Genomic DNA, 26,387 nt, shown 5'->3' with positions numbered 1-26,387 from the left:
AGTTTAACAGAGTAATAATCTCTCTTTCCCCCAGAGATTAAATATTAAAAAAGGGCCAACAAGAATATGTCCAAATAGAATAAAGAGTGTACTCTGTACGCATGTTAATTTTATTACTTATTTATATTTCAGGAAATATTTTACTTTCTCCTTGGACCTACAAAGAACACAAATGAATGCCAAGTCTGAATGGTAAAGTTCTGGGGAAAAATTGTTTGAAAGTCTCAAATGTTTAAAAAGAAGAATGCGTTTTTCTCAAACAGCATGTGTAAATGTAGCTGAACTTCTCCACAATTATTACAGTGCTATGTGACCACTTGAGAAAGAAAAAAATGAAATATACTATTTTGAATATAAATTATAAGAAGATAGACAATAATTACACATACAAACACACATACACAATTTTTTTAGTAAAGTAACACACCCATGGCAAAATAAAATTTAGAACAGCTAAGTAAATAACTTCTCAATGAAAATTCGTATATGCATACATTTTCCAGTTTATGACTATTTATTTTCCCCCATTAGGATGGTTGTTGAGGTGTAGCTTTTCCCCCAATAGAAGTACAGGACATATCTTCAAACTCTCTTAGTTTTGGGGCATTGCAATTGATTGTATATGAAAAGGTGTTCTGTATCATTAATTCAAAAGGAAAAATTCAATTTGACACAGAACAGAAAGAAGGTTTAGATTAACCTCCTTCACTTAAGGATTTGGGGTCTTGTTTATAATGTTTTATCTATTCCAAAGAATCATAGATATATGGTATGATGTTGAAAATCATGAGCTGAATTTTCTGCAACTGGCGAGCTGCTTAAATATATCTTGCAAGGAAAAAAAAAGACAAAAGTACCTTGAACACAAGGAATGCAGACTTCCTATACAACGTAATTTATTATCTGCCCATCAGTCTTTCTTGCTTGGATTAATCCAACACCACATGCATTTCTAAAGTTTCAGACATTCATCTCCTTCAGTAATTTTCTATTATTTCTTTTAGATCTTTAGCTGTAAAAGCTTCAATGAATATGATATCGTATTTCTTGCTAATATACAATCTGTCATTCTTCCCAGAATTTCTATTAGCCCCTGGCTAATCATTTGATCACTTTTATGCTCTATTGTAGCCTTAACTCTTTGGTTTTCAAATGGGAGTCCTATTTCATTAGATTGTAGTCTGAAGAATCATGTATATTTCAAGAAATATGAACTCACCAAACATATGTTTCTCTCTCAAAAAGAGATCTCAGTATACAAGATATAATCAAACATGCAAATAGTGCTTCTTTCTCAGAGAATGATAGTGTTTGTTTTAAGAGCTACAAAACCACAGAGCTCCTGATAGAGAAAAGCCCCTGTGATTAAGCAAGCAAAACAAAGATACTATCCTTTTCAGTGTAGTCATTATTTTTTATTCACCACAAGTAAACTTCCATGCAAGAACTAGCACCTTAACATATCATATATTAATACAGAGAAGAAACCAAACGGACTACCAAATATACATTAACTTGGGAAATACATCTTAGATTCACATAAAAAGGACAACCAGCTCAATAAAATAAAAAAGTTTTAAATATATAATTATCAACAGGAGAGCTCATATATCCATTGTTTATAACCAAAAGGTTCACTAGATCAAACAGCTGCCAGCCACACCTTTTGTCTTATGTCTTCTATTAATGGCATAAGGAAGTGTTTAAAGACTTATCTTAGAGACAGGTCATAAGCAAGAATTTCTAAATGATTTTTGCTGACATCCATACATAGCATAGACTCCTAATACAAGACACACCATGTTGTACTCTAAATTAATAGCTGTAACAGGGTCATCCATTTTAGCCATGACTATAGTTAAGTGATTCTGGCCCCCCACACTACCAAGACAGAATTGGTGCTAAAAGACATACCTTGATGACAGGTATTCAAGCCATTACAAATCATTTAGTTTTACCACATTACCTAAATAAGTATTTTCTCCTTCATTTTAAACATAACCAATAGAACTCATTCAATGCAAACTGCCCTGGGAAGGAAATTTCAAAAAAATCTGTCAAGCCAAACAAAACACAGAAGCTGAAAGTATTCTTTGAAAACCATGTGGAAAAGCAAGTGTTATATTAAGAAGTGACTAAAATAGGGTAAAATTTGATTAGACAATAGCAAGTAGTAAGCTATTAATACTCGTTGATCTAATCATAAAAGAGGAACACATGAGCTGGAAACATGGATACTCAAGGAAGGAATGCCAGAAACACAGAACAGGGCCAAGAGACCTGTGAGAGAAATACCATGAGAACAGTGAGCATTTTTGGGTTTTAGATGCTATTCCATGCTGGACAGTATTCTAAGTGATTTGCAAGTTATTTCCTCTTTAACTTTTACCACAGAGCTGTGAGGTAGATATTTATTTCACAGATAAAGATATGGAGGCACAAAGAAGTAAGTTGCCTAAGATAGTAATGGTAGAAACAGCCAGTCTGGTCTGAGAAATTTGCACTATTAACCATTATGGAAAAGTGCAGGAGCGAAGTGAAGAAGAAATCCACCACACCAAAGAAAAAATAAGGGAAGTCTATGAAAAAGACCACTCCCTAGAATTATTTTTTTTCTTCTGTCATGACCATTTCAGTAACAAATTGCTTATGAATGCTGGAGTTCAAAGAAATTAGTTAGAAGTCTTAAAAACACTTATGTTAATTTCACTTTGGCACGTATTTCCAATTTAATTTACTTCGGCTTTGTAGCTGGTTTGGTGAAGCTATTGGTTCAGCTAAGATTCCTCAGACAAGCTAAGAAGTTTCATGAGGGATTCTATTGCACCTACCAGTATGATTCTCCTGCATCTACAGCTATTATTGGAATTCACAGGAGAACATTTCCTATTCTCATATATTTGAGATATTAACATCAAACTGAAATGTAAAAATAATAATAATAATAATAAAAAAACAAAACACCAATCCCTCTTCCCAAAAACCCTGTATTCTTCTGGACTGTTCTTCCCAGGACCCCTTTAAAAAAAAAAATAAAGCCTCAATTGGAATCTGGGCCTAAGAAATCATTAGTTTGCAAAAATAATTATCCTTTTTGTTAAACTCTTAAAATACACGTATGAAGATAAGATTACATACAGCTATTTTTAAAACAGAATTAGGTTTTCAGCACTTGGAGGAAGTTCAGCAACTTCTTAAAGGATTAGTCAGCCAGCCCTAAACAGATGTACTATGGAAGGAAATAATAAGTTTGCCTTTCCGTCTGAGAGATTCAATTTTACTTCAAACATGTTTTTAGTCATGGATAGCAACTGGTTTATTCTATTTAACATGTTTATCAACCCAGGGTTCCTCCTAAATGTCCAAATGCCACTGAAAATCTATCCCCACTCTAAAGAGTACACAGCACAATCTCTTTTTCTAAAATCCTAAAAAATGTCACTTCCTGAATTTGTACACAAATGGAGATCAAAATATATGGAGGAGATTTTCTCACATAACCCTAAGAAAATCTACATCTTTATCATTTATCAAGATCTTAAATTTGAACACAATGGGGCCGAATATTTACTATCCTAAAATTTAAAAACATTTTTTTAAATGATTTATTTCTGAGAGAGAGAGAGAGACAGAGACAGAGACAGAGACAGAGACAGCATGAGCAGGGGAGGGTCAGAGAGAGAGGGAGATACAGAATCTGACACAGGCTCCAGGCTCTGAGCTGGCAGTCAGCACAGAGTCCGACTCGGGGCTCGAACCCACGAACCGTGAGATCATGACCTGAACCGAAGTCGGAGACTTAACTGACTGAGCCACCCAGGGGCCGCTACTATCCTAAAATCTTCTAATTAAACTTCAGTGAGTCATGGGACTAAATGGCACAATGAATACATAATGAATGTATTCAGATCTTGTAACAGCCACATAACAGGACAGATGGTAGGTACCCTTGTGATGAGCACAACATAATGAATAAACATGTCAAATCACTAAGTTGTACACCTGAAACTAACGTAACATTATGCATCCACTATACTCAAATAATTAAAAAAAACCATTACTAAGAAATACATTACTTTCAAAACCTTTTTAAAGTGACACATTGCTAGTAAATTTTGTCAGAGGAAGTACTTATGAAAAAAAAAACTCCTTCCAAATTTCCTATATCCCTCCTATTCTAAGGCAGTGCTTCTCAAGAGTTTCTGGACATACTGTTCAGGCTCAGAAAAGCTGCAGGATGTGTACAGATGAGCTGACCAGCAGATGGCGTTGAAACAGCACGCCCAATCCCAGTCTCCCAGGGGACAGCACAAACTAGTACATCTAAAATGACTTCACCATCCTATAAAAACAAAACTACAGGCAGAGAAGAAAAACAAATAGCTTCTAATTTATCTAACATTAAATCATGAATTTTACAAATGCTGAGACTTTGACATTTTTATAGTTCTCAAATGAAAATGATCTTATTTATATACCTTTCTGATGATGAGATTTAGAAATTGTCCTGCTTGAGTACAAAAAAAGGGCTGTGGGGTTTTGTGTAAAACAGATTTCCAAACTGAGGTATTAATCAAGACTGTTGGAGGAAGGTTTGTGAGACTTGTGCCAGACTGGAAACTGTGGATCACTCTAGCACTTTCAGGAAGTTTCAGTTAAGACTACTTAATATTTGGGGTTCTCCTTTAACAATATGTAGCAGTGGTCCAACCTTTAATCTCTTTTAAGGAACTGGGGCTTTAAAGAACTAAGGAAAGAATATGTTAGCCACAGTGGCCCTTCATATTTTATAAAAAGCAAAGTAACGATTTAACATACTGCTTGGAGTCACTCACCTTTCCACACTTTGAGAGAAGTGAGATACTAAACCAGAAAAAACATCAATTACCTTCGCTTTGTCATGCATTTCTAGGAGTTCACAGGACTTTCTCCGGCTTGACTAAATTTGGGGTTTACTGTTTGATTTCTAGAAATATTTTAGCCTACTAAGTGGTCTATCTTGAGAGTTGAAATGAATGTGAAACTAACTACTTACTTTGGTTTTCAGGAAAAGAATTTCATAATGCAACAATGCTAGAAGAACTACATGGAAATTACCACTTATTTGTAAACATTGATTTGCCACTACAGTTCTTACTCCTTTTTTACTAGTAGCCCACAAAATTCAAACCCTAAGCCAGAGTTCTCTTGTTGGTACTAGCATTAAATATTAAAACTTCCAGATGTCTCTTTACTGACTTTGTGCCCCAGCAGCAGTGACTCTAAGTGAATGTCACTCCAGCTCCTGAGGAAATGGCCAGCCGGGGGCTATCACTGGGGCCTATTTCAGGCCCCTAATTCATTAGTGTTGGTTGGAGATCAGGAATTGCCTAGAAGGAGTATTTATTTATTTTTTTTATTTTTTTTTACAAATAGTTTATTGTCAAATTAGTTTCTACATAACACTCAGTGCTCATCCCCAAAGTGCCCTCCTCCATGCCCATCCCCCCCTCCCCCCCACATCCATCAGTCCTCAGTTTTTGTCAGCATTCAAGAGTCTCTCATGGTTTGCCTCTCTCCCTTTCCCCCACCATTTCCGCCCTTCTTCTCCCCCTTGGTCCTCCGTCAAGTTCCTCCTAATCCTCCTATACGTGCAAACATATGGTATTTGTCCTTCTCTGCCTGACTTATTTCGCTCAGCATAACACCCTCAAGGTCCATCCATGTTGCTACACATGGCCAGATTTCATTGTTTCTCATTGCCATGTAGTATTCCATGGTATAGATAAACCACATCTTCTTGATCCATTCGTCTGTTGATGGACACTTAGGCTCTTTCCATGTTTTAGCTATTGTGGAGAGTGCTGCTATGAACATTGGGGTACATGTGCTCCTATGCCTCAGCATTTCTGTATCCCTTGGGTAAATTCCTAGCCGTGCTATTGCTGGGTCATAGGGGAGTTCTATTGTTAGTTTCCTGAGGAACCTCCACACTGTTTTCCAGAGGGGCTGTACCAGTTTACATTCCCACCAACAGTGTAGGAGGGTGCTAGAAGGAGTATTTAATGGAGAGCTCTCCATATTCCAAAGGCAAAGGTTTCCATAAGCTTAGAACAAGAGTGCTAAATTTAGTGAGTCAGTTTTTCTATCATAAAGTTTAGAAATTATTCAAAGACACTATCTTTCTCCAATCAATTTGTTAGACTACATCAGTGCCCTGTGACTACTACTTGGTGTCTCTTTGATCCTGGGGGGAAAGAGGTTTTCTGGAAGCTCTGACAGTGAATTCTTTCCAAAAGAAGCTACATACTCATATGTTATGATCCCCTCTTGCCAGTTGGTCAAGTCTCTTCCTCCTAAAGAAGCACCAAGTCAGGCTGCTGGCTTGTCCTTCTCTCTCCGTCTTAATCCTTCCTTTCTTCCTATAATAAATATTACTTATGAAATGTCTACTACGTGCTAGGTACTAAGAACACAAATGAATGAGCAAATTGCTTGTATTTATGTAATAAGGAGAGGCAGGGGATACACTGGATCTGTACTGACACATTCGTGTAACAAATATTGATCAAGAGCAATTCATGATCATTTTGCCTTTAAAGGGCTCTCTTCCATATTTCTTTTTAAAAAAATTTTTTTTAATGTTTTATTTATTTCTAGGAGAGAGAGAGAGACAGCGTGAGCAGGGGAGGGTCAGAGAGAGAGGGAGTCACAGACTCTGAAACAGGCTCCAGGCTCTGAGCTGGCAGTCAGCATAGAGCCCAACGCGGGGCTCAAACCCACGAACCGCGAGATCATGACCTAAGCGAAAGTTGGACGCTTAACCGACTAAGCCATCCAGACGCCCCTCTCTGTTCCATATTTCTCATCAGGGGCACAGATCCTAAGAAAACTGGAAAGTGTTCAAATGTTACAAAGCATAGAAGAGTTAGGAAGCATTAATCTAAAACATGATTACCTAACCTGAAAATAATAGATTTCAAAACATTTCAATTCTATTTTATGTAAATAAGATCTGGCTCTCAATACTTTCAGCCTGTTGATTTTTTAGATCATTCTAATCTACAAATCATTCTATGGGTTTTCAAATTCCTATCATTAACACAGTATATAAAACAGTCTCTTTGAGGCAAAATATTAGGCTAACTAGAACTTTTAAAACTCAACAAATATTATTTATTGAGTTCCTCAACCAGAAACTAGGTCAAGTTAGGAAAACAAATGAAAACACATAGTTCCTATCCCCAAGGAGTTTAAAAAATCCTCAACGTTAGTATTTTCATAGTTCAAACACTTCCTATATCACAGCAGAAAGAATGAAGTCTCTAGAAGTAGAGAGAGTGGAGTCCCAGCTTTATTAAGGGCTAAGTGTAAGCAAGTTATTTATTCCCTCTACGCACTGACCTCTTCCTCTGTAAAAAGAGGATAACATCATCTCCCTTGAAGAGTTGCTGTAAGTACAACTAAAATGTATCATAAAATGTCTGGCCCAGATAGAGTCAGTCCATTATCTCCATTTTCCAGTTCTAAACTATCAAGGCAAAAACATAGCCATTTTTACTAATATTAATCATCCTATTAGCAAATGGTATTGGGATGATATTACATGCAGATGGGCATGTAAGAAGTACAAATATTCAATCTGATGCTATATACTTCATATCATCTTACAAATATCTGATATATTTCTAATTGATAAAGAAAAAGGCAAAATCCATTTTGAAGAAATAGCATTAAATAAGTCATATGGACAACATAGTAGGAGCCCCCCAGGTAAGTGTGCTGGGCTTCTCAAGCACACATAGTCTAGTAAGTACTTGTTAAGGACTTCCACAGAACCAACTTGCATCAATCAAAAAATTTCTTCTTTAAAAATGTACCCATATGGGGTGCCTGGGTGGCCCAGTCAGTTAAGCATCCGACTCGGTTTCGGCTCAGGTCACAATCTCTCTGTTCAGTTGGTGAGTTTGAGCCCTGCATTGTGCTTCGGCTGACAGTTCGGAGCCTGCTTGGGATTCCCACTCCCCCTTTCCCCAGGTCAGGCGTGCACACGTGTTCTCTCTCTCTCAAAATAAATAAATAAATAAATGTAAAAAAAAAATCTTAAAAAAAAAAAGAAGGCAAAACTAATTCATAAGACTAGAGTCCCTAGACTTTTTAACCTCAGAGGCTCAGCAGCTGCCCTGACAGGCAGTTGAAAAACTGAGACTCCCTTTTTCTGACAATAGCATCCATGAAAGCTTTTAGAGAGATAGTTCCAGATTTGTTAGAGATACCTAAGAAAAGACCAAATCATCATTTGTCCAAGTATAACCCTCCTACTGAATTTACCTGTAATAAAAATATTTCAATACTCTGGAGGAGCTAACATGCCCTCCCAAAGTGCCGAATTTGAATTTTGGAATAAGAAGGAACCTTAATAAGTTGCCGGTTTCCCATCCAATTCCCACAGCAATTTAACTAAGGAAACTGAAGTCAAGAGAGTGAGAGAAGGGACTTCCCCAAGGCACATGGCTATCCAATGGCAAAGACTGGAGCACAGAATCCAGGGCACCTGACTTCCAACCCAGTGATCTGCTCACAAGAACAAGCTTCTTCTATTATAACAAAGGAAGGATGTATGCATATCTGGTAAAACAATAGAAAACCCCTCTGAAAATATGTTTCAGTTATTACTTAGTGGGCTCTCAATAAATAAACTTGTAGCCAGTGTGAGGAAAATCATGAGGATATCATTCTAAAAACTAAATGAGCATTATCAGCTTTGTTGAATTTGAGGGACATTAAAAATTGCTGTGACTGACTCTCAGTCGCTTTTTTCTAAAAAAAAGGTTCTAATGTAAAAGAAGTAGGAAATCAACATATTTAGGGTTGAGAAAATTAATGATTTATCTGCTACCAGATATAGGAATTCTTTCTAGGACATTCTTTTTCGAGAACATTTTTCTTTTAATTTCACATTCAGCTTTTCAAATATCTAAAGCTAGTGAGCGGTCTAGCTCACTATTCCTTTTTCTCTTTTTCTTGATAAAGTATATCTAGAATATTATAAAGGACCTGGACATAGCTCAAACAAATAATATTCAGCTCTATTCAGTACAACAAAGGTCTATCAAGCCTCAGGTATTGTGCTAGGTTCTGGGAGTACAAAAGGAATGAGAGCTAGTCCTTGCCCTGGAAGAGCTTATAATATAGTGAGACAGGGGTGCCTGGGTGGCTCATTTTGACTACAGCACAAGGAATGATCTAGAAGTTCATGGGTTTGAGCTCCACATTGTTCTCTGTGCTGACAGCTCAGAGCCTGGAGCCTGCTTCGGGTTCTGTATCTCTTTGTCTCTCTGTTCCTCTCCCACTTGCACTCTGTCTCCCTCTCCCTCAAAAATAAAGATAAAAAAAATATATATATAATATATATATAATATATACGTATATATTATATATTATATATATATGGTAAGGGAGAAAAGCATATACAAAAATAACTTAATATCTAATAACAAATGTTAAAATACATCGTGTACAGTAATAGATACAAAATGAGAGAGCAAGGAAAGGATCAAAATGAAGGATATCCAGAATATAACAGTGGGCATTTTGGCAGAGTCACAAATTTAGATCCAAATTCCTGGATTGAAAATTCTACATAAAATGCCAAACAATAGTCAACCTAATCTAAACAAAATGTGATGGTTCTTAGTAATCAGATAGAATAATGAGGGACAGAAAATATTAAAATATACTCATATGAGATATTATATGAGATGTGAGATATTATAAGTGCACATTTAAGCAATACATATTTGCTAAAATAAATTATTCCAAGGCAGATCTTAAAATCAATAGCATTATACAGATTCGTGAAGGAAGAGGCTGGTTACTGACTTCCAGTAAAGTGGTGTGGGTTAGAAAGAGTACGCCATCCAAGAAAGCATTCTTCTCATTCGATAACATTGTTTTTCCATGAAAATTCAAGGAATTAAAACATGAATGTTCAGGATTTCCAAAACAATGGCAAGTACAATTTATTACTGGAATGTTAACTTTTTCCTTGACCAAGAAACCCATTAAAGACAGAATTTGGTTGAATAATACTTAAAGTAAAATAGCTCATATCTCTTGAGAATCAGAGTTGAACTTTATTAAAGTTGTCATTGTTAAACTATTTTGAACTGTGACACGTAAGAAATAAGATTAAAATTTCCTCTGAACATACAGTCTTGTGTAAAGTCCAAAATGCAGGTCAACCTTCCCTGTGTATTATTTTCCTTTAAACTAACAGCATTTATTTAGCACACCAGTCAATGGTAAAAGAAAATTAAGACATTGTTCAGCACTATGTAACTTCTTTACAACATATACAACCATGATTTCCATATTTTGGATTGAAATATTTAATACATTTAGTCAGTAACTATCCATAATTAACAGTAATTTTCATTTCTACAAGGTTCTCGATATTGGGATCTTTTTTTTAAAGTTTATTTATTTATTTTGAGAGAGACAGATACAGTATGAATGGCGGAGCGGCAAAGAGAGAGAGAGGGACAGAGAGAATCCCAAGCAGGTTCTGAGCTGTCAGCCCAGAGCCTGACACGAGGCTTGAACTCCAGAACCATGATGGCATGACCTGAGCCAAAACTGAGCATCAGATGCTTAACCAACTGAGCCACCCAGGTGCCCCAATATTGGGATCTTTTTTTAATGAAAACAAGATACAAGGTAAATGTGAGAATGGTTATTTGTTTCAGGTTTTTTTTTTTTAATTTTTAAATTTCTTGGTTATAAGAGGACATTGCTTGTCTACCCTGGATTGTTTACAGCCCAAAAACGTCACTTCTGAAGGAATATCTGCCAATGGGGTACGTAAGACCAAAGTAGAGGGAAAATATTTTAGAATCATCTGGAGAGTTTTTCCAAACTGTGCCTTACCACTATCGTGACTAACAGAAAATCAATGCTTTAGAGGTGTGCTGCAGACATAATAACAAGATTGAAATCAAGGTTTACCTGGAACTAAATTTAGAAGCTATTGTCCCCTAAGGCCTGATAATAAAAAGGATCTGAGAGACAGACAGACAGACAGACAGACAGAGAGAGAGAGAGAGAGAAAGGAGGATAACACTGAGGGTTTCTGAAGACCCCTATCTCTCCAGAATTCAGGATCCCAGCTAGACCTGTAGTCAAACAATAAACAAAATGAAGAAATCATTTCCACCACATTTATGCATAAGCAGTTCACTTTCAATTGCTTACCTCCAATACTCTGAATTATGATGGTGCCTGCTACCACCATCTATGAAAGAACAAAGGTATTCAGAAGATGAAAGAAATAATAGAAAAGGATCAGTATTTTATAAAATCCAATAACTATTACTAAAATACAGATGCAGAAGTCGAGTGAAGAGCTATTGAAAAAGAATACATTTTGTCAGCCATTTGTAATACATAAAATGAATTATCACCACATAAAAAGCCTTTCTTTAACAGTTCCAGGGTTACTATAAAGAATGCTTTTGAAAATTTTCTTGGCAGTCATTTTTAAATGGTTAAAAGTGTTAAAGAGCTAGTAACTGGTGGTTATCAAAGTACCAAAAAATTGAAATTAAATCTATCTGATCTCATTCTCCCCTTTTCACTGCCTTAGTAGGTAGAATGTGACCTTGCGTCAGGAGGTAGACTGTGATAGCTGGAGATGTGTTGTGCCGGTGCTGTTTGCATAAAAGGAAATGATTCCGTCTTCTGGGCAGGTCAGCATGGCATACATCAAGCCTTTGAACCTCCTGTCTCAGGGAGAGTCTAGAGTAGAACACTCTCAAGCCCACATATCCCAAACCTGAAATTCTAAGCAAACTATTTCAAACTCAATAATCTGGAGCGGACTTAGTGTAAGACAACAGAAGGTTGTTAAGAACCCCTCCCCTTTCAAAATGGGGCAGTTGCCACTCAGCTCTGGCCAGTTGGCATGTGAGAATGCGGATCCAATGGAGCTATATCTTCTACATTCCCTTAATTTTTCAAAGAAAGTCAGAAACTGAATTCTTCCAGAATTTCATAACTCTTAGTTGGCAATCAGTTACACATTAAAAACTTTAAGCCAAACAAAATATGCCTAAGGACTAAGTTTGGCTTGCAGGCTTGATGGCTTGTGATTCTGATGAGATTCCTGGGAAACTCTAGACCCTTTATCCATTCTTGGTAATCAGATGTCCTCAGAGCAAATGATTAAATGTTCTGCTTCCACTTGTGCCCTTCAATCACATAAATGCTGGTGGGTCTGTACCCCCAGTATATGTTCAGAGTGGACTACCTATCTAGGATCATTCAGTTCATGGATGGGGAACAGATCACCTTTCAGACTAACCTCTACTAGGAATTTCATCAGTGGCATAGCATTTGGTTATCCTGCAAACTCTAGAGGAATTGGGGTTCGCAGAGGAGGGTTAATGATCGGTGTCTTTGAAGATGTAGTAATCACCACTTTAACATTCCCAGAAGAAACTCTATATACCCACCCATTCAAAAATTAGTTATAAAACCACACAGTTATTTGTGAAAAGACTGTTGTGAACTTTTGCACACTATCTTTCATATGCAATTTGTAACTATTGTCACTCTACATGAAATGTGGATTTCTACTAATATATTTCAAAAACACAGTATCAACTTATTCATGATTATCTTTCCATTTTTGGCTGCATTTAAGCACTTAAGATCTAGAAAGTCAGTATGTCTGTCTACCTATCTAGGTCTTCAGTGCCTAGTATAGTGCATGGCAGATGGTATTTACTCAATGAATATGTGTTTGGTGAGTAAATAAATGGATTTATAGACAATTTTAAAAATCTTTCTGAAAAGTTCAAAAAACTTAAAAATATTTAATTCTCAGAGCAATGTTATCTTATGTCATATCCATATCTGTGTCATATCTGGAAAGAAGGAAATAGGAAAGTTTCAACCCAATTGTGGAAGTGGAAAGGAAATATTAAAAAAGCAAAATACAATTCCTCATTTAGAGAATTCTCTATGCACCTGCCTACTTAGAACTGAGTGCGTACATCAATAATCATGCAACTATCTAGAGTTTTAGGAAAAGGGGATTCTCAATAGTAAATGCTTTTTTAGATTCTCCTGCTATTCAAGGAATGCAGGAAATACTAGTGTGAAATAACAGTGATGATGCCTAGAGTCATATTTATAGATCATATTAAATTAATGAGAGTTTTCTTATATAAGTAACATTTTCTTCTTCCTTGGTTAAACTGGATGCATGAAACTGACCAAAACTACACCAAACATCCTGATCTTCAGGAAAGAGAAACTGTTACCAGGATGATTACCAAAACCCTTTACCTGCAAGTAACATATTCTCCATTTTGTTCAAGTTTCAGGTTATTAAGACAAGGTCCAACCCACAAGGCTACATAGCATGATTTAGATATTCCCTTTTGTAATTTTAAGAACAAAGTTAATATGAATGTAAATCCAAGATTTTTCCCCCCTGTTACATAGCTAGATCTTTTTCCTCCCATTTTCACTTCTTAGAGTCAGTTTGGCCGTCTATAGATACTGTATCCTTTAAGATTACCAACAAAATAAACAAGCAAAAAATATAAACAACAAATTGATAATGGAAAGAAAAAGGCCTATTTGCAACCAACATGAAAATAGATTTTAGAAATATGATAGGTCTTCAGAAACAAAGTACTATAGCACAAACAAAAATATGTAACTCCTGATTACCTGTGGAAGACGACATTGTTTTCTCTACCTCTCAATCTGGTTTAATATGCCTATCACAAATCAATTCCCCACTAATACTGCTGTTATTTCTATTATTCTGAGGAGGAAAAACAGTTGATTTAGAATCTGAAGTTCTACGATGTAATACTAGCGTTAAGTAAGTGTGGACAAATAGGCCCCTGCATTTCTCTCGGCATTAATTTCCTCACCTATAAAAGAGGGGAGAGCTAGATAATCTTTTAGCATTGTTCAGATTGTAAATAATATAATCTAATTATCAGTTTTATAGTCATGCTATAATTTTAACTCTACACTTTTTTCCATGTGTTTATGAAGATGTACCCAGTTAATATAATCAAAATTAATTTTAAATATACTTAAAACAGGCCATTGTTATAATTTTAAAATTATTCAAGTCACTGCTCCCCTTCATTAGGGTAAAAAACTAGATTTAAGTGTTAAATTTATTGATGCATTTTCCAGAAGGGCATAGAGAAAGATTTCTTCTCTCTCTCTCTTCCTGTTCACATCATTCTGTCTTTCTTCACTTTATTTCCTTTTATTCCCCTGAATTTCTTTCTCTTCGACATACTTGTCTCTTTTAATTAGAAATGGAAGGGAAAAAATGCCTGTATGGATTTTGGAGACAGTAAGGCGGGAAAAACATTACCTTTCCAGGTAATCCAAATGCAAAGAGTCCAAGATCTTCGTAAGATGTCACAGCTGTGAAGAGAGATTATCATTTTTTTTACTTTTACACAAAATTATTTGTATGCCAACTCCTAAAGGGCAGGAAGCTATTCTACTACCTTACAGCTACTGGATGGTCATGCCAAGTTTAAAGCAGAAGTAATCACTTCTGAGGGAAACTTTTGAGGACTTATGGTCTCTGAGGATGGAGTCTTCTTAGAGTAGGTAAAGCTTAGCAAATCCCAAAGTTATCTAACCACCTTCCAGGCTGCATTAGTTCAAATGCACTAATTACTCAAGAAGAACCCCACTTCTCGGAGGGGCGCCTGGGTAACTCGGTGGGTTAAGTATCTGACTTCAGCTCAGGTTGTGATCTCACAGTTTGGGATTTGAGCCCTGCGTCGGGCTCTGTGCTGTGAGCCCAGTGCCTGCTTTGGATCCTCTGTCTTCCTCTCTTCTCTCTGCCCCTCCCTCCCCTCAAAAATAAAATAAACACACAAAAGGGAAGAACCACCTCACTTTTCCCTAAACAGTATTTGCATACTACACTATCCAAGAGTAGGTTTTCCCTGGCAATCATCTCTGAAAATTGCATATGTAAATAAGGTTAAAGTATGAAAGTTCTATCATACTTTCCAAGACCTTCAACTTTTCCTTACCCATCATTAGTGGGGCATCCACTTTCTCTTTTCATTATAAAATGGTAGGAAATTACATTTTCAGTCCACATGTTCAAGAAATGTGGTCACAGAAAAGATGAAAATTAAATGTCTCATAAAAGAACCAGATTTGTCCTTAGCCTATACAGCTTCAAGTTCTAAGCAATGACACTACCAGTAAAAATAAGAGAACTAAAAACATTTGTGTAATCCTATAGTTTGAAAAGTGCTTAATTCTATAGTGCTTACACTAAACAGAAGCAGACTGACAGATAGTAAGGTTTGGTACAGCAACATCTCCTATTGAGTCAAAGACATGATTCATCTTTTTTTTTTTTTTTTAATTTATTTTGAGAGAGAGAGCATGAGCTGGGGAGGGGTAGAGAGAGAGGGAGGGAGAATCCCAGGCAGGCCCCACAAGTCTTCTTTTAATTTATCACTAATAAAAAGCTCCACTGTACTTTCATAAATGAAGACCACCAGGGATGTGAAGTTAAGTGTTTTAAAAGCCATATATGGTTTTTACATGTTATAACTACAAAGGCAGAAAGAAAACAGAAGTGTTGAAAAAAATAAGTTATACTGATTAAGAACAAAAACTTCAACATTTTTAAGTGCAATATTTAAAATTTTAACTTTAATCTATTATCAGAGTTGATCAATGAACTTGGAAACGTTTTAGATGTCACAGCTGTTTTTTTTTTTTTTTAATATATTTTCAGACTGCTGAACACAGTGAACAAAGACCATGTAGTTTTGAATTTTGGATATATAATGTGTATAAGTAGGAACTTTTATGTTTTAACAATGAAAGACTTCTACAATAATTTCACAGGGGTAGATTGTGGATATATATTACAACATAAAAATTAAAAAGCAGAGTTATAATTTTTCCTCCTATGTGAAATGCCAAAACTCTTTTTTCTACATACACATATTCTAAAGTGTATGTCATAACAAAAATTAGTAATTATTTTTACCAATAAATCTTTACTAGTTTGTTTTAATTTTCCTAAACAAATTATTAAAATTTTTATAATATTGATGTATTATTCCTTAAATTTAAAATTCTAAAGTCTAGGTATATATATATTAAACCAGAAACATAATCTAAATGTTAGCTTCTATCTAATTTGACATTGAGAAGGTAATTTGGTTCAATATTGTGTGTATGTAAACCAAGTCTCCAGAAGGCCTTTGATCTGTACTGAAGCATGAGATTAAAGGAACATTGGTGTTCAATTTTAGCATCCTTCTTTTATATTACAGTTAAAATTATCTGTTCTTTCTTAAGAAAAACATCCCTTCTAAGAACTTAAAGCAAGGAGGATTTTCAGTGTCACAAATGGGAATATATTGAATAACTTGCTTTTAGAACAACCTATGTAGAGTTTCTCAGTCAATGAGCAAGTTATCAAGAGGATACTGATCCAAAAGTTTAACTAAGGTTTGTTTTATTTTGGAACAGCAGAAAACAAGCATACATTATATATTAGTAAACATGAAAAGCAAATAACTTTCCCATAAGCAAAAGTCATAACACTGAAAGATTCCAAAAGAATTGGTATTTCAATTACCTAAATAAATTAAACATTTCTTAATTTTAAATTAGAACACCTTTATTACAGAAAATATAATCAAGCTGACAGCTTAATAAAGATAAATGGACTGCAACTTCTGACGGCAGTGGCATACATTTCAGCAATCTCAAACTTGCTCTCTATTACTTTCTAGTTTTATAAAAATATCTCTACAGCAAACTCCCAAATTCAGAGTGAAAAACATTTAGACGTCTAAATGGAAACTGAGTACAATATTCAAATCCTCACTCTATCTTTCAAATCAGCATGTCTGGCTAGCCATTCAGTTGTGTCACTGTCATCATACTTCTTTCATGTTGCAAAAATTGGAAGCATTTTCCCATGTCTAAGACATCACGGATATGAATAATGGCTTCTGGATTAACATTGAGGCTTTACTAAAATATGTACACAGTCAGCCAACTGTTTTATCTCTACATATTCTCTTTTTGGTGGTTTTCTGGATCATCTCAACATTTTAACCAAAACGACCCTAGTGAAATATTTTTTGACATTCTGTTCTGGCATTTGGGCAGATAAAATGCTGATTACAGTGTAAATTGGTCTGAGCTTTGGAATACAGTTTGAGCAATGGACCTTTAAAATATGACATTTGACCCCTTGGAGTTTGCATTTTAGGAAATAACACTAAAGTAAGACAAAACATTATATGCAAAGTTTACACTGAAAAACAAACAAGCAGAAAAAAACACAAACGACCTAAATGTTCAACAATGGTAAATGGTTAAACTATAGTAGGTATACCTGATCGAGTAATATGTAGCCATTTAAAAAAAACTATGTTTCTAACACTAAAAATGTCAATTGTTGACTGAAAAAATTGGATTAGAATATGATCCATAAAGTAAAAAAACATAAAAAGAGAGGGATGAATTATAAACTGATAACAATGACTGTGTAGTCTTCTTTGTCTTTCTTTTTTAGGGAGCATTCAAATATTCTACAATGGCTATAATGGAGAGGTCAACCTTAAAAACCATACCCCCCCAGAATAGTTCCATTTTCTCCACTAAATATCTGATAGGGTTTATTTAAGCTGCAACTTTTATTTTTTTTAATTTTTTTTAAGATGCAACTTTTAATTTCTCTGGTGTTTAGTAATTTAATTAACATTTGGTCTACAAATAAGGGATATTTTTCTGCTCTTTCATATGATCAATATTTTAATATCTTATTTATAAAGTGAAAATGTTTTTAAGAGATATCAAAATAAGATGTGGTAATGACCAGTCACGTTAGTAGCATATTCCTACAAAACAGGAATAACATTAATTATAAAAATTATAAAATTAATTCAGTCTTTTACAGGAAACCATATAAGCTGTACTTGGCATGATCCTCCTTAAGTAAATAACTGAAAGCAGTCATTAGCAATCTATTTTAGGAAATTATTTTTTGATATTAAAGAAATCAATGCTATGTTTTGAGGAGGCAGAAAGGCTGTAAATCTTAACAAGTAAATTGGGGGAAAATTTCTTTAATGTACCATCAAGACACACTTTAGAGCTATTTTGGCTAGACCAAGAGTATGGCCTCCACACGAATCATTTGGAAAGCTGCTTCCCATAAAGTCATGGAATATTTCCAGCTAGTTACTTCAGTGTTCTGTCTGCTTTGCATTTTTTCCTCAATGAAATAGGACAATTAATAAACTCTGGTTACAGTACAAAGCCCAAGTTTCAGCAGCAGCAATATTATCTTTGGATCTGGATTGAGGAACATGAGTTATTCAAATACAGTTCAACTTTCAGAAAGTTGGCCATTTGCAATGCACTTATTATTTTGAAATTCTTTTCTTTCTTGTGCTTTCCATCATTTTCCACTCACCTTTTTTCTCCCTAATAGTGTTGTGGAGGTCATTCATTTACTACTAGGTGTCTACTATGCAACTGTATCAACTACTTCCTTTTTTTTTTTTCTTATTGTTTATCTTTGAAAGAGAGAGAGAATGAGGGAGAGCAGGAGTGCACACGTGAGTGAGAGAGGGGCAGAGAGAAGGAGAGAGAGAGAATCCTAAGCAGGCTCCATGCTGTCAATGCAGAGCCCAATGTGGGGTTCCATGTCATGAACCTTAAGATTATGACCTGAGCTGAAATCAAGAGTCGGCCGCTTAACCAACTGAGCCACCTCAGTGCCCCTGTATCACTACTTCTGATCTTTCTGAAGAGGAAGTTAGGGGACTATGTTCTCTTTCCCAGTGGGCTCTCGGAAGGACCAAAATCCTCTTTGGAAGCAACGATAAGTGAATCCCAAGATCTTCCTGAACTCTTTTCAAGCACCTCAGTTGCTTCTCACGGGCTCAGCAAAAACTCCAAATTCCTTAGGTGTGACTCTTCAGTTCCATTTTCTCTTTTGTATCTCATGCACAAGTAATAGTAAACTATTTTTGGTATCTTGAATAAAATATGTAGTATGTGCCTTTGTATATGAAATATTCTCTCTTGCTTTGTCTCCTAGTCAAATTCCTTTTCAGCTCAGTCCTTCAGGAATATTTACTGGCCCTCAACCCCCAAACCAGACAAAACAAATCATTCCCTCCTCGGAGCTATCACTGTATCTAGCCCATATTCATTTATTTTTCTTATTTTGAGAGACAGCAAGCATGAGTAGGGCAAGCTGTGGGGGGTGGGGGGTAGGAAAGAGAGAGAGAGAAAATGAAAATGAATATGAATCTTAAGCAGCTCCACACTCAGCATGGAGCCTGATGCAGGGCTCAATCCCACAACCCTGGGATCATAACCAGAGCCGAAATCAAGAGTTGGTTGTTTCAATGAATAAGCCGCCCAGGCGCCCCTCTAGCCCATGTTTAAATAGTTACAAGCATCACATTGCATTATAAGCTTTTTACTTAGATATTTGTCTCCCCAATTAGACTATGAACTTTTTCAAGGAAGGAAGGGAATTCCAAATTCCCAATAGATAAATAATAGATAAATAAATATTCATTGAATAAATGAATGAACCTCTATCCTGGGCCTCGGTTTTAGTTCCTGTTCATCTAGATATATAATTGACCTTTGAGCAATACAAAGTTGCTAGGGGTGCCAAACCCTGTACAGTCAAAAATCTGTGTATAACTTTGACTTCCAAGAAATTTAACTTCTAATAGCTTACTGTTGACCAGAAGCTTTACTAATAACATAGTCGATTAACACATATTTTATATGTTATACATACTATATACTTTCTCCTTATAATAAGGGAAATAACAGAAACATTAAAAAAATCATAAGGAAGACAAAATACATTTGTTGTACTGTATTTATATATATATATATATATAGTCCACATATAAGTGGACCCACACAGTTCAAACCTGTGTTGTTAAAGGGTCAACTGTTCAAAGTCCACCTATCCACAACTGAACTCATTTTTTACTTTGAATCAATGCCTCCTGCTGTGTTCTTACCTCCATTTAAGGACACTATCACTATCCAGTGGCTCATAACAGAAATCTGGGAGATATTCTTAGACATCTCCTTCTCTCTCACTCTCCACATTCAGACATCAGCTTCTCTCGATTCTAACTCCCTTAACCTTCATTTTCCCGAATCCATTTCTCTCTCTTATTTCCCTCGTTAATACTTTGTTTCAATATTCCAGTATTTGATTCCTAGACTTCTGTGACAACCAGGCTTGACTGCTGACCTACTCAGGTACTGTAAGTGCAAATTAGAGCCATACAGACAAATGAGAAAGGCATTCTTTTAAGGAAAACAAAACAAAAACAAAAATAAAACAAAAGGGTTTCCTTCATGCTTATAATCCTGAAGGCAAGCATGGCCTGGAAAGCTGACGGTGCCTTTGTGAAAAAAGCTACTCCAATCTGGAGGTAGCTCTAGGATCGCCTGTTCAGTTGTCCTGAGAATTCCCTTTACTTTTCTCCTGTGCTCAATTCCCTATTTCTTTGAAAGAACCTAACTTTGGTAAATAACAAACTCCATTGCTAATTAAGTAGGAGTGAACAGAAGATAATTTTGAGTCTTTGCATCTGTGAAAATGTTATTATTCTACCCTCACACTTAAATGATAGTTTTGCTGGATAAAGAATTCTATAGTGAAATCATTTCCTCTCAAATTTTGAAAGTATTCTTATTTATAGTATTTCCTGCAAAGTCATTTGCTATTATAGTTCTTGATTCATTGTATGGAATTTTGTTTGTTTCTGCTCTTTGAAAGCTTTTAGGATATTTTCATGGCTTCTGATTTTTCACAATGATGTATGTTGGTATGAACTATTTTATAATTATTATACTGGATACTTTTAATCTATAAACTAATTTCTTTCAGTTCCACAAACTTTCCTTGTATTATTCTGTTGATAATTTCCTACCATTATATTTTTTCTTTTCTCTCTTTATGGATTTCTGCTTATTTGCATGTTGACCTCTGGGACTGATCCTCTATTTTCCTATCTTTTCTCTGCCATTTTCAAGTTCCTTGTCTTCCTCTCATCTCCCTGCCTTAAAAGTTTCCTTAGCACTATCAACTCAACTACCGAATTACTTTTAAATTTAATTTTTAATTTCTAGGACTCTTGTATTCTGTGATTATACCCTTTAAGTAACTTCTTGTCTTAGAAGAATGCAGCATCTTCTTTTAGTTCTCTAGAACTATGAAAAATAGTATTTTTAAGTTTTCATCTGGTTTCTGTATTATCGGTTTCCTCTTTTTCTCTGAGTTTCTTACTTAATTTTTGAAAAATAAACTTTATTTTTAATAACAGGTTTAAGTTCACAGCAAAATTGAACAGAAAATATGGAGAGTTCTCACATCCCCCCTAACCCCACACATGCTCAGCCTCCACCACCATCAATATTCCCAACATTCAGTCTACACTGACCCATCATTACCCAAAGTTCACAGTTTAGAGTTTACTTTTGGTGTTGTATATTCTATGGGTTTTGACAAATGAATAATGACATGTATCCATTACTACAGTATCATACAATAGTTTTACCACCCCCAGTATCCCCGGTGCTCTGCCTACAGCTCTGTCTTTTCTAGAATATCATATTGTTGGCCATTTTTTAAAAAGTAGGCTCCATGCTCAACATGGGGCTTGAACTCATAAGCCGGAGATTAAGAGTTGCATGTTCTACCAACCGAGCCATCCAGGTGTTCCAAGAATGTCATATAGTTGGAATTGTACAGATGTAGCCTTTTCGGACTGGCTACTTTCACTTAGTAGTATGCACCAAAGGTTCCTCCATGTCTTTTCACTGCCTGATAGTTCATTTCTTTTTAGCACTGAATAGCATTTCATTGTCTGGATGGATCAGCATTTATCCATTCATGTACTGAAGGACAACTTGGTTACTTCTAAGTTCTGGCTATTATGAAAAAAACTGCTACAAACATGTACAGGTTTTTGTGACAACACAAGCTTTCAATTCATTTAGGTATACCCCACATAGTACAATTGCTGGATCAAGTGGTAGCCTCTATACCTTTTCATCATGGTCTCCATATGTTGTGTCAACATTTTACTTTCAAAATCATAGAATGGATACTTACTCACATTTGGAGCTTCCATTTGGAGTATGGGGGGGCGGGGAGGAACAAGTTCACCATACCTCCAAGACCTTTGCCCTAAGCAACTAGAAAGAAGATGTTATCACCTATTTAGATGAAAAAACAGTGGAAGGTATAGATTGGCAGTGTAAAAACAGTTTGGTTAATTTGAGACATATATTAGTATCCAAGTGGAGATGTCATGGAGGCAGTTGGATAGGAGACTGAAATTCAGCGGAAGAGATCAAGGCTAAGAATATAAATTTTAGGGTCACCATGAGCCCTAGAGTGAGTTCATAAGAAAAGCAATCAGGGGCTCTGGGTGGCTCAGTCGGTTAAGCATCTGACTTCGGCTCAGGTCATGATCTCTCAGTCCGTGAGTTTGAGTCCCACATTGGGCTCTGTGTTGACAACTCAGAGCCTGGAGCCTGCTTCAGATTCTGCATCTCCCTCTTTCTCTCTGCCTCTCCCCCTTGCTCACGCTCCGTCTCTCCTTCTCTCTCTCAAAAAAATAAACATTAAAAAAAAAAGAAAGGAAGGAAAAAAGAAAAGAGATCAGAGGAATAGTCCTCTGTTTAATCTGATGTTTAGAAGATGGAGAGATGAAGATTCAGCATAAAGAGAGAGAAGTATTCAGTGAAATAGGGAACAAAACCATGAGAGTGTGAAGAAGCGTTACACACAGGAAGGAACAACTAATTGTGTCAAATGCTGCTGAATAGTCTACTAAGGTCAATGCTGATAACTGTCTGCTGGATTTAGCAACTAAATGTAAGTCGCTGGTACAATAATTTCAGTGGATTGATGGGGGAAATCCTAACTAGAATGAGTTCAAAAGAGAACAAGAGGAAGAGGAATTATGGTGTAAATAAGTCTTTTGAGGAGTTTTGCTAGGAAGGCATGGAGCATATTGAAGGAATGTGGAGTCATTCTTAAAATGGAAGAAATGATAGATTCTGTGTAAGCTGATAGGAAGAAAACCAGGAACAAAGATGATTAAAGAGAGGAGACGGGGGACAGTGGCTGGAATGATGTAGGTGAGAGCAGATGAAATCACAGCGTAAGTAGGGAAGCTGGCCTTAGATAGGAACACCTAGAGTTTATCAAAGGGAACAGAGCATATGACACAAATGAAGACAGGCAGAGGTGTATGTGCTGGCAAGAGTTTATGATTCCTTCTATTTTCTTAATGAAGTAGAAAGTGAGGATATCCACTTAGAATGTCATCAATGAGAATACGGTGAAGGTTTGAGAGAAAAGAGAAGATGTGAAAAAGTCACCTTCTAGATTGCAAAGTAAGCAAGTGAATGAACTGAAGATGATAAGGATTGTGTAATAGCACCACAGGTTCACCAGACACTGAATTAAGGTGATATCAATCTGCATGGCTGTGGTTTTCTGTAGGAACATTCTACTGTACAGGTGCAAGTGTGAAGTAGGCAGAACCACATTCAATCATGATCGGAGTTTTGCCCAAGGGATAGAATGATAAAAGGGAGGAGCAAGGGAGTGATTGTAATAACATACCATGAAACTTCAACTAGAGAGAGGAGTTATATGGACAGGAGAGTGAGGGACAGTCCCGGCATGCTGACATTTACAACTGGGATTCCTTCCTGTTTACAGTGAAGAGGCGGTCAGAGGAGGGGACCTACGTGTTTATTCCCTGAGCAGATAAGTTTCCCCAGAGAATCATAATAAGCCATGGTTTCTGAGGCAGCAGTGTGTACAGCTTGCGATCTTTAAGTGTTCTGCATCAATCAGAACTCATAATAAAAGCTAGCACTGACCAAAGACTTGGCATTTTATATACATTATTGTATTTCATTCTCATGATAATCCCAAAAGGAAAGCATTATCATTATCATTTTATAGATGATAAACTAAGTCTAGAGAGATTAAGCTTTATATGCTACCTCAGCTCCCCAAAAAAGTCTTCATAGACCTCAAACCCTATATAAAATCCAAAATAGAAGAATTTCATGTGAAGAAATCCTTTACCTTTATAAAGATAAAAATTTCTTTTTCACTCCAGGCAAATAGAGGAAGAATTTATTTTGTAAAGATTTATGATAGCCTCTCTCTGACCAATGAATCTGATCTGAGCACACTACCCCTTAATGACAGTCCAATATACTGAGGAGAAAATTTAGCTACATGTTATTCTCCAGTCTTTAAGATGTCTCTGTGTGTGTGTGTGTGTGTGTGTGTGTGTGTGTATTTAAAATAATAATTTAAAAAAAGCCTACCTCCATAGAGAATTTTACAATGACTGAAGAGACTCAATCAATGGAAGACGGGTGCATCAATGTATATGAAAAACCCTGAAGAAGTTAGTTCATGGACCAAGTAAGCTACAAAAACAAAAGAAAAAGAAAAGAGAAAGAAACAGAGGTTTTCAGTTCATATGCCCTAAAGTTACAGAAAAGAACACAGACAGTGTCAGAACTTTGAAGTTAAATATAGATGAAGTGAAGGAGAAAAAAATCAGCATTACTTGGAAATCTTCCTAAATTGAGTATTATTTCCAAATAACTGAAATTAATAAAGTGTAATGAAGACATAATTGCCACAGTTGACTAACATATTACTATTTCAGTAGAATCCATAATAGAATAATAAAATAACCCTATTAAGATGTTAAAAACTAAAAAAGTTGAAAACTACCAATTAGGTAAATAGATCTTTTCACACAGAGAAGTAAAATTTCAAAACAGGTCATTAAAATTCCAGTCAAGTTCAGCAGGATTTACAAGGACACTTATTTAATGCTATTATTCCTGAATTTGGGATGCTTTATGGACAACTTTCAGATTAATATCATTGCATTGTGTCCTAATCTTGTTATCTCTCTGCACCATCACCCAATTGCCTTGAAAGCAGAGGCGCACATTTGCAGGCTGGATGCCCAAAGGCACTGATACAAGTTACAGCTGTGAACTGTGGAGCCTAAACCAGTTTTGCAGAAGAATCACCTGGAGGACTTTTAAAAACATTTCTAAGTCCCATCTCAGATCCTTGGATTTAGAATCCCCATGGTTTATAAATTGTTTATAAAGAGATCTGCAGGTATGTCTGATGTATAGACAGACGAAATAGAGTAAAGCTGGGGATTTAGAACTATACTCTGAAGAGTCTTAAAATTCTCAAGAAATACCTTTGGGTTTCTCTCACCTGTTCCAGCCAGAATAATCCCATTATCTATTTTACGTATCTATTCTGCTTCTTAAAGTCTGAAAACTTCTTAAAAGTCTGAAAACTACAAAACCTGATAGAGCAGAGTAAAATCACCCACATAAGAATTAAACTCATAATGGGATGCCTGGGTGGCTCAGTCAGTTAAGAGTCTGACTCTTGATTTCAGCTCTCATCATTCGTGGGTTCAAGCTCCGCGTCTGGCTCTATGCTGACCACTCAGAGCCTGGACCCTGCTTCAGATTCTGTGTCTCCCTCTCTTTCTGCCCCTCCCCTGCTTGCTTGCGCTCTCTCTCTCATACGAGCGTGCACACTCATGCTCTCAAAAAATAAATAAACCTTAAGAAGAAAAAGAATTAAACTCATGATTCTGGCATCAAAACTGACTCATCTAAACACAGAAGAGACTAGACAGATAAAAAGACCAGGGTTGATAGCCAAAGAATATTTGTTAATCCCAAAAGAAAAACTTTATTAAAGCAGTTCTGTGATTCATATACTTTTACTTATTGAAACTAAAAAGAACTTAATACACAAGTGAATTACATATAAAGTTCAAAATGGAAAAATACTTATAAATATCTATATTGTTTTAATTGCACATAAATCTGTCATTTACAAAAGACTACCTTATTCCAGACTTGCAACTAAAAATATATGACTATCTAAATAAATCCAAAGTTTGGTGACCTTGCCACCTACAAAGAAGGCAGGAGATCTAGAAAGGCGTTCTCCTTGGGGAAATAATTACCCTAAGAGAAATATGATCAGAATTAACACCCGTTCAATGCTTTCCCATTAACATAAGGTTTGGAGCCTTTAAACACCTTTCAGGTGTTTCCCCTAATCTACCCTAACCTAGAAATGTATGCTGTGTGCTGTAGAGAAAGGCAGGTAAGTTTCCTCCTTCCATTCTGTTCTTGGATACTTCCCTAGGACTGGGTCTGTGTATCTTGGCCTTTTGAAATTCTCCATTTCAACCACCCTACCTAATAATAATGCATGCCTA

At 35.9% G+C, this 26,387-nt stretch overlaps 1 protein-coding gene across 5 annotated transcripts in view; it reads right to left on the bottom strand.

The window, feature by feature from the left end:
- SLC38A6 (solute carrier family 38 member 6) overlaps window positions 1-26,387 on the bottom strand; it is a 73,792-nt gene that overhangs the window by 43,651 nt on the left and 3,754 nt on the right. For all 5 annotated transcript variants that reach the window (XM_039240780.1, XM_039240777.1, XM_039240776.1 and 2 more), the window contains 2 exons: window positions 14,390-14,442; window positions 11,233-11,272 (listed from right to left, as the gene is read on the bottom strand). In XM_039240780.1, the coding sequence (XP_039096711.1) occupies window positions 11,233-11,272; window positions 14,390-14,442 (93 nt within the window). The remainder of the gene's footprint in view (window positions 1-11,232; window positions 11,273-14,389; window positions 14,443-26,387) is intronic.

Source organism: Hyaena hyaena, unplaced genomic scaffold (genome assembly GCF_003009895.1).
Source record: "Hyaena hyaena isolate Hyena2069 unplaced genomic scaffold, ASM300989v1 scaffold_181, whole genome shotgun sequence".
NCBI lineage: Eukaryota > Metazoa > Chordata > Mammalia > Carnivora > Hyaenidae > Hyaena > Hyaena hyaena.
This window is presented reverse-complemented; position numbering and strand designations above follow the sequence as displayed.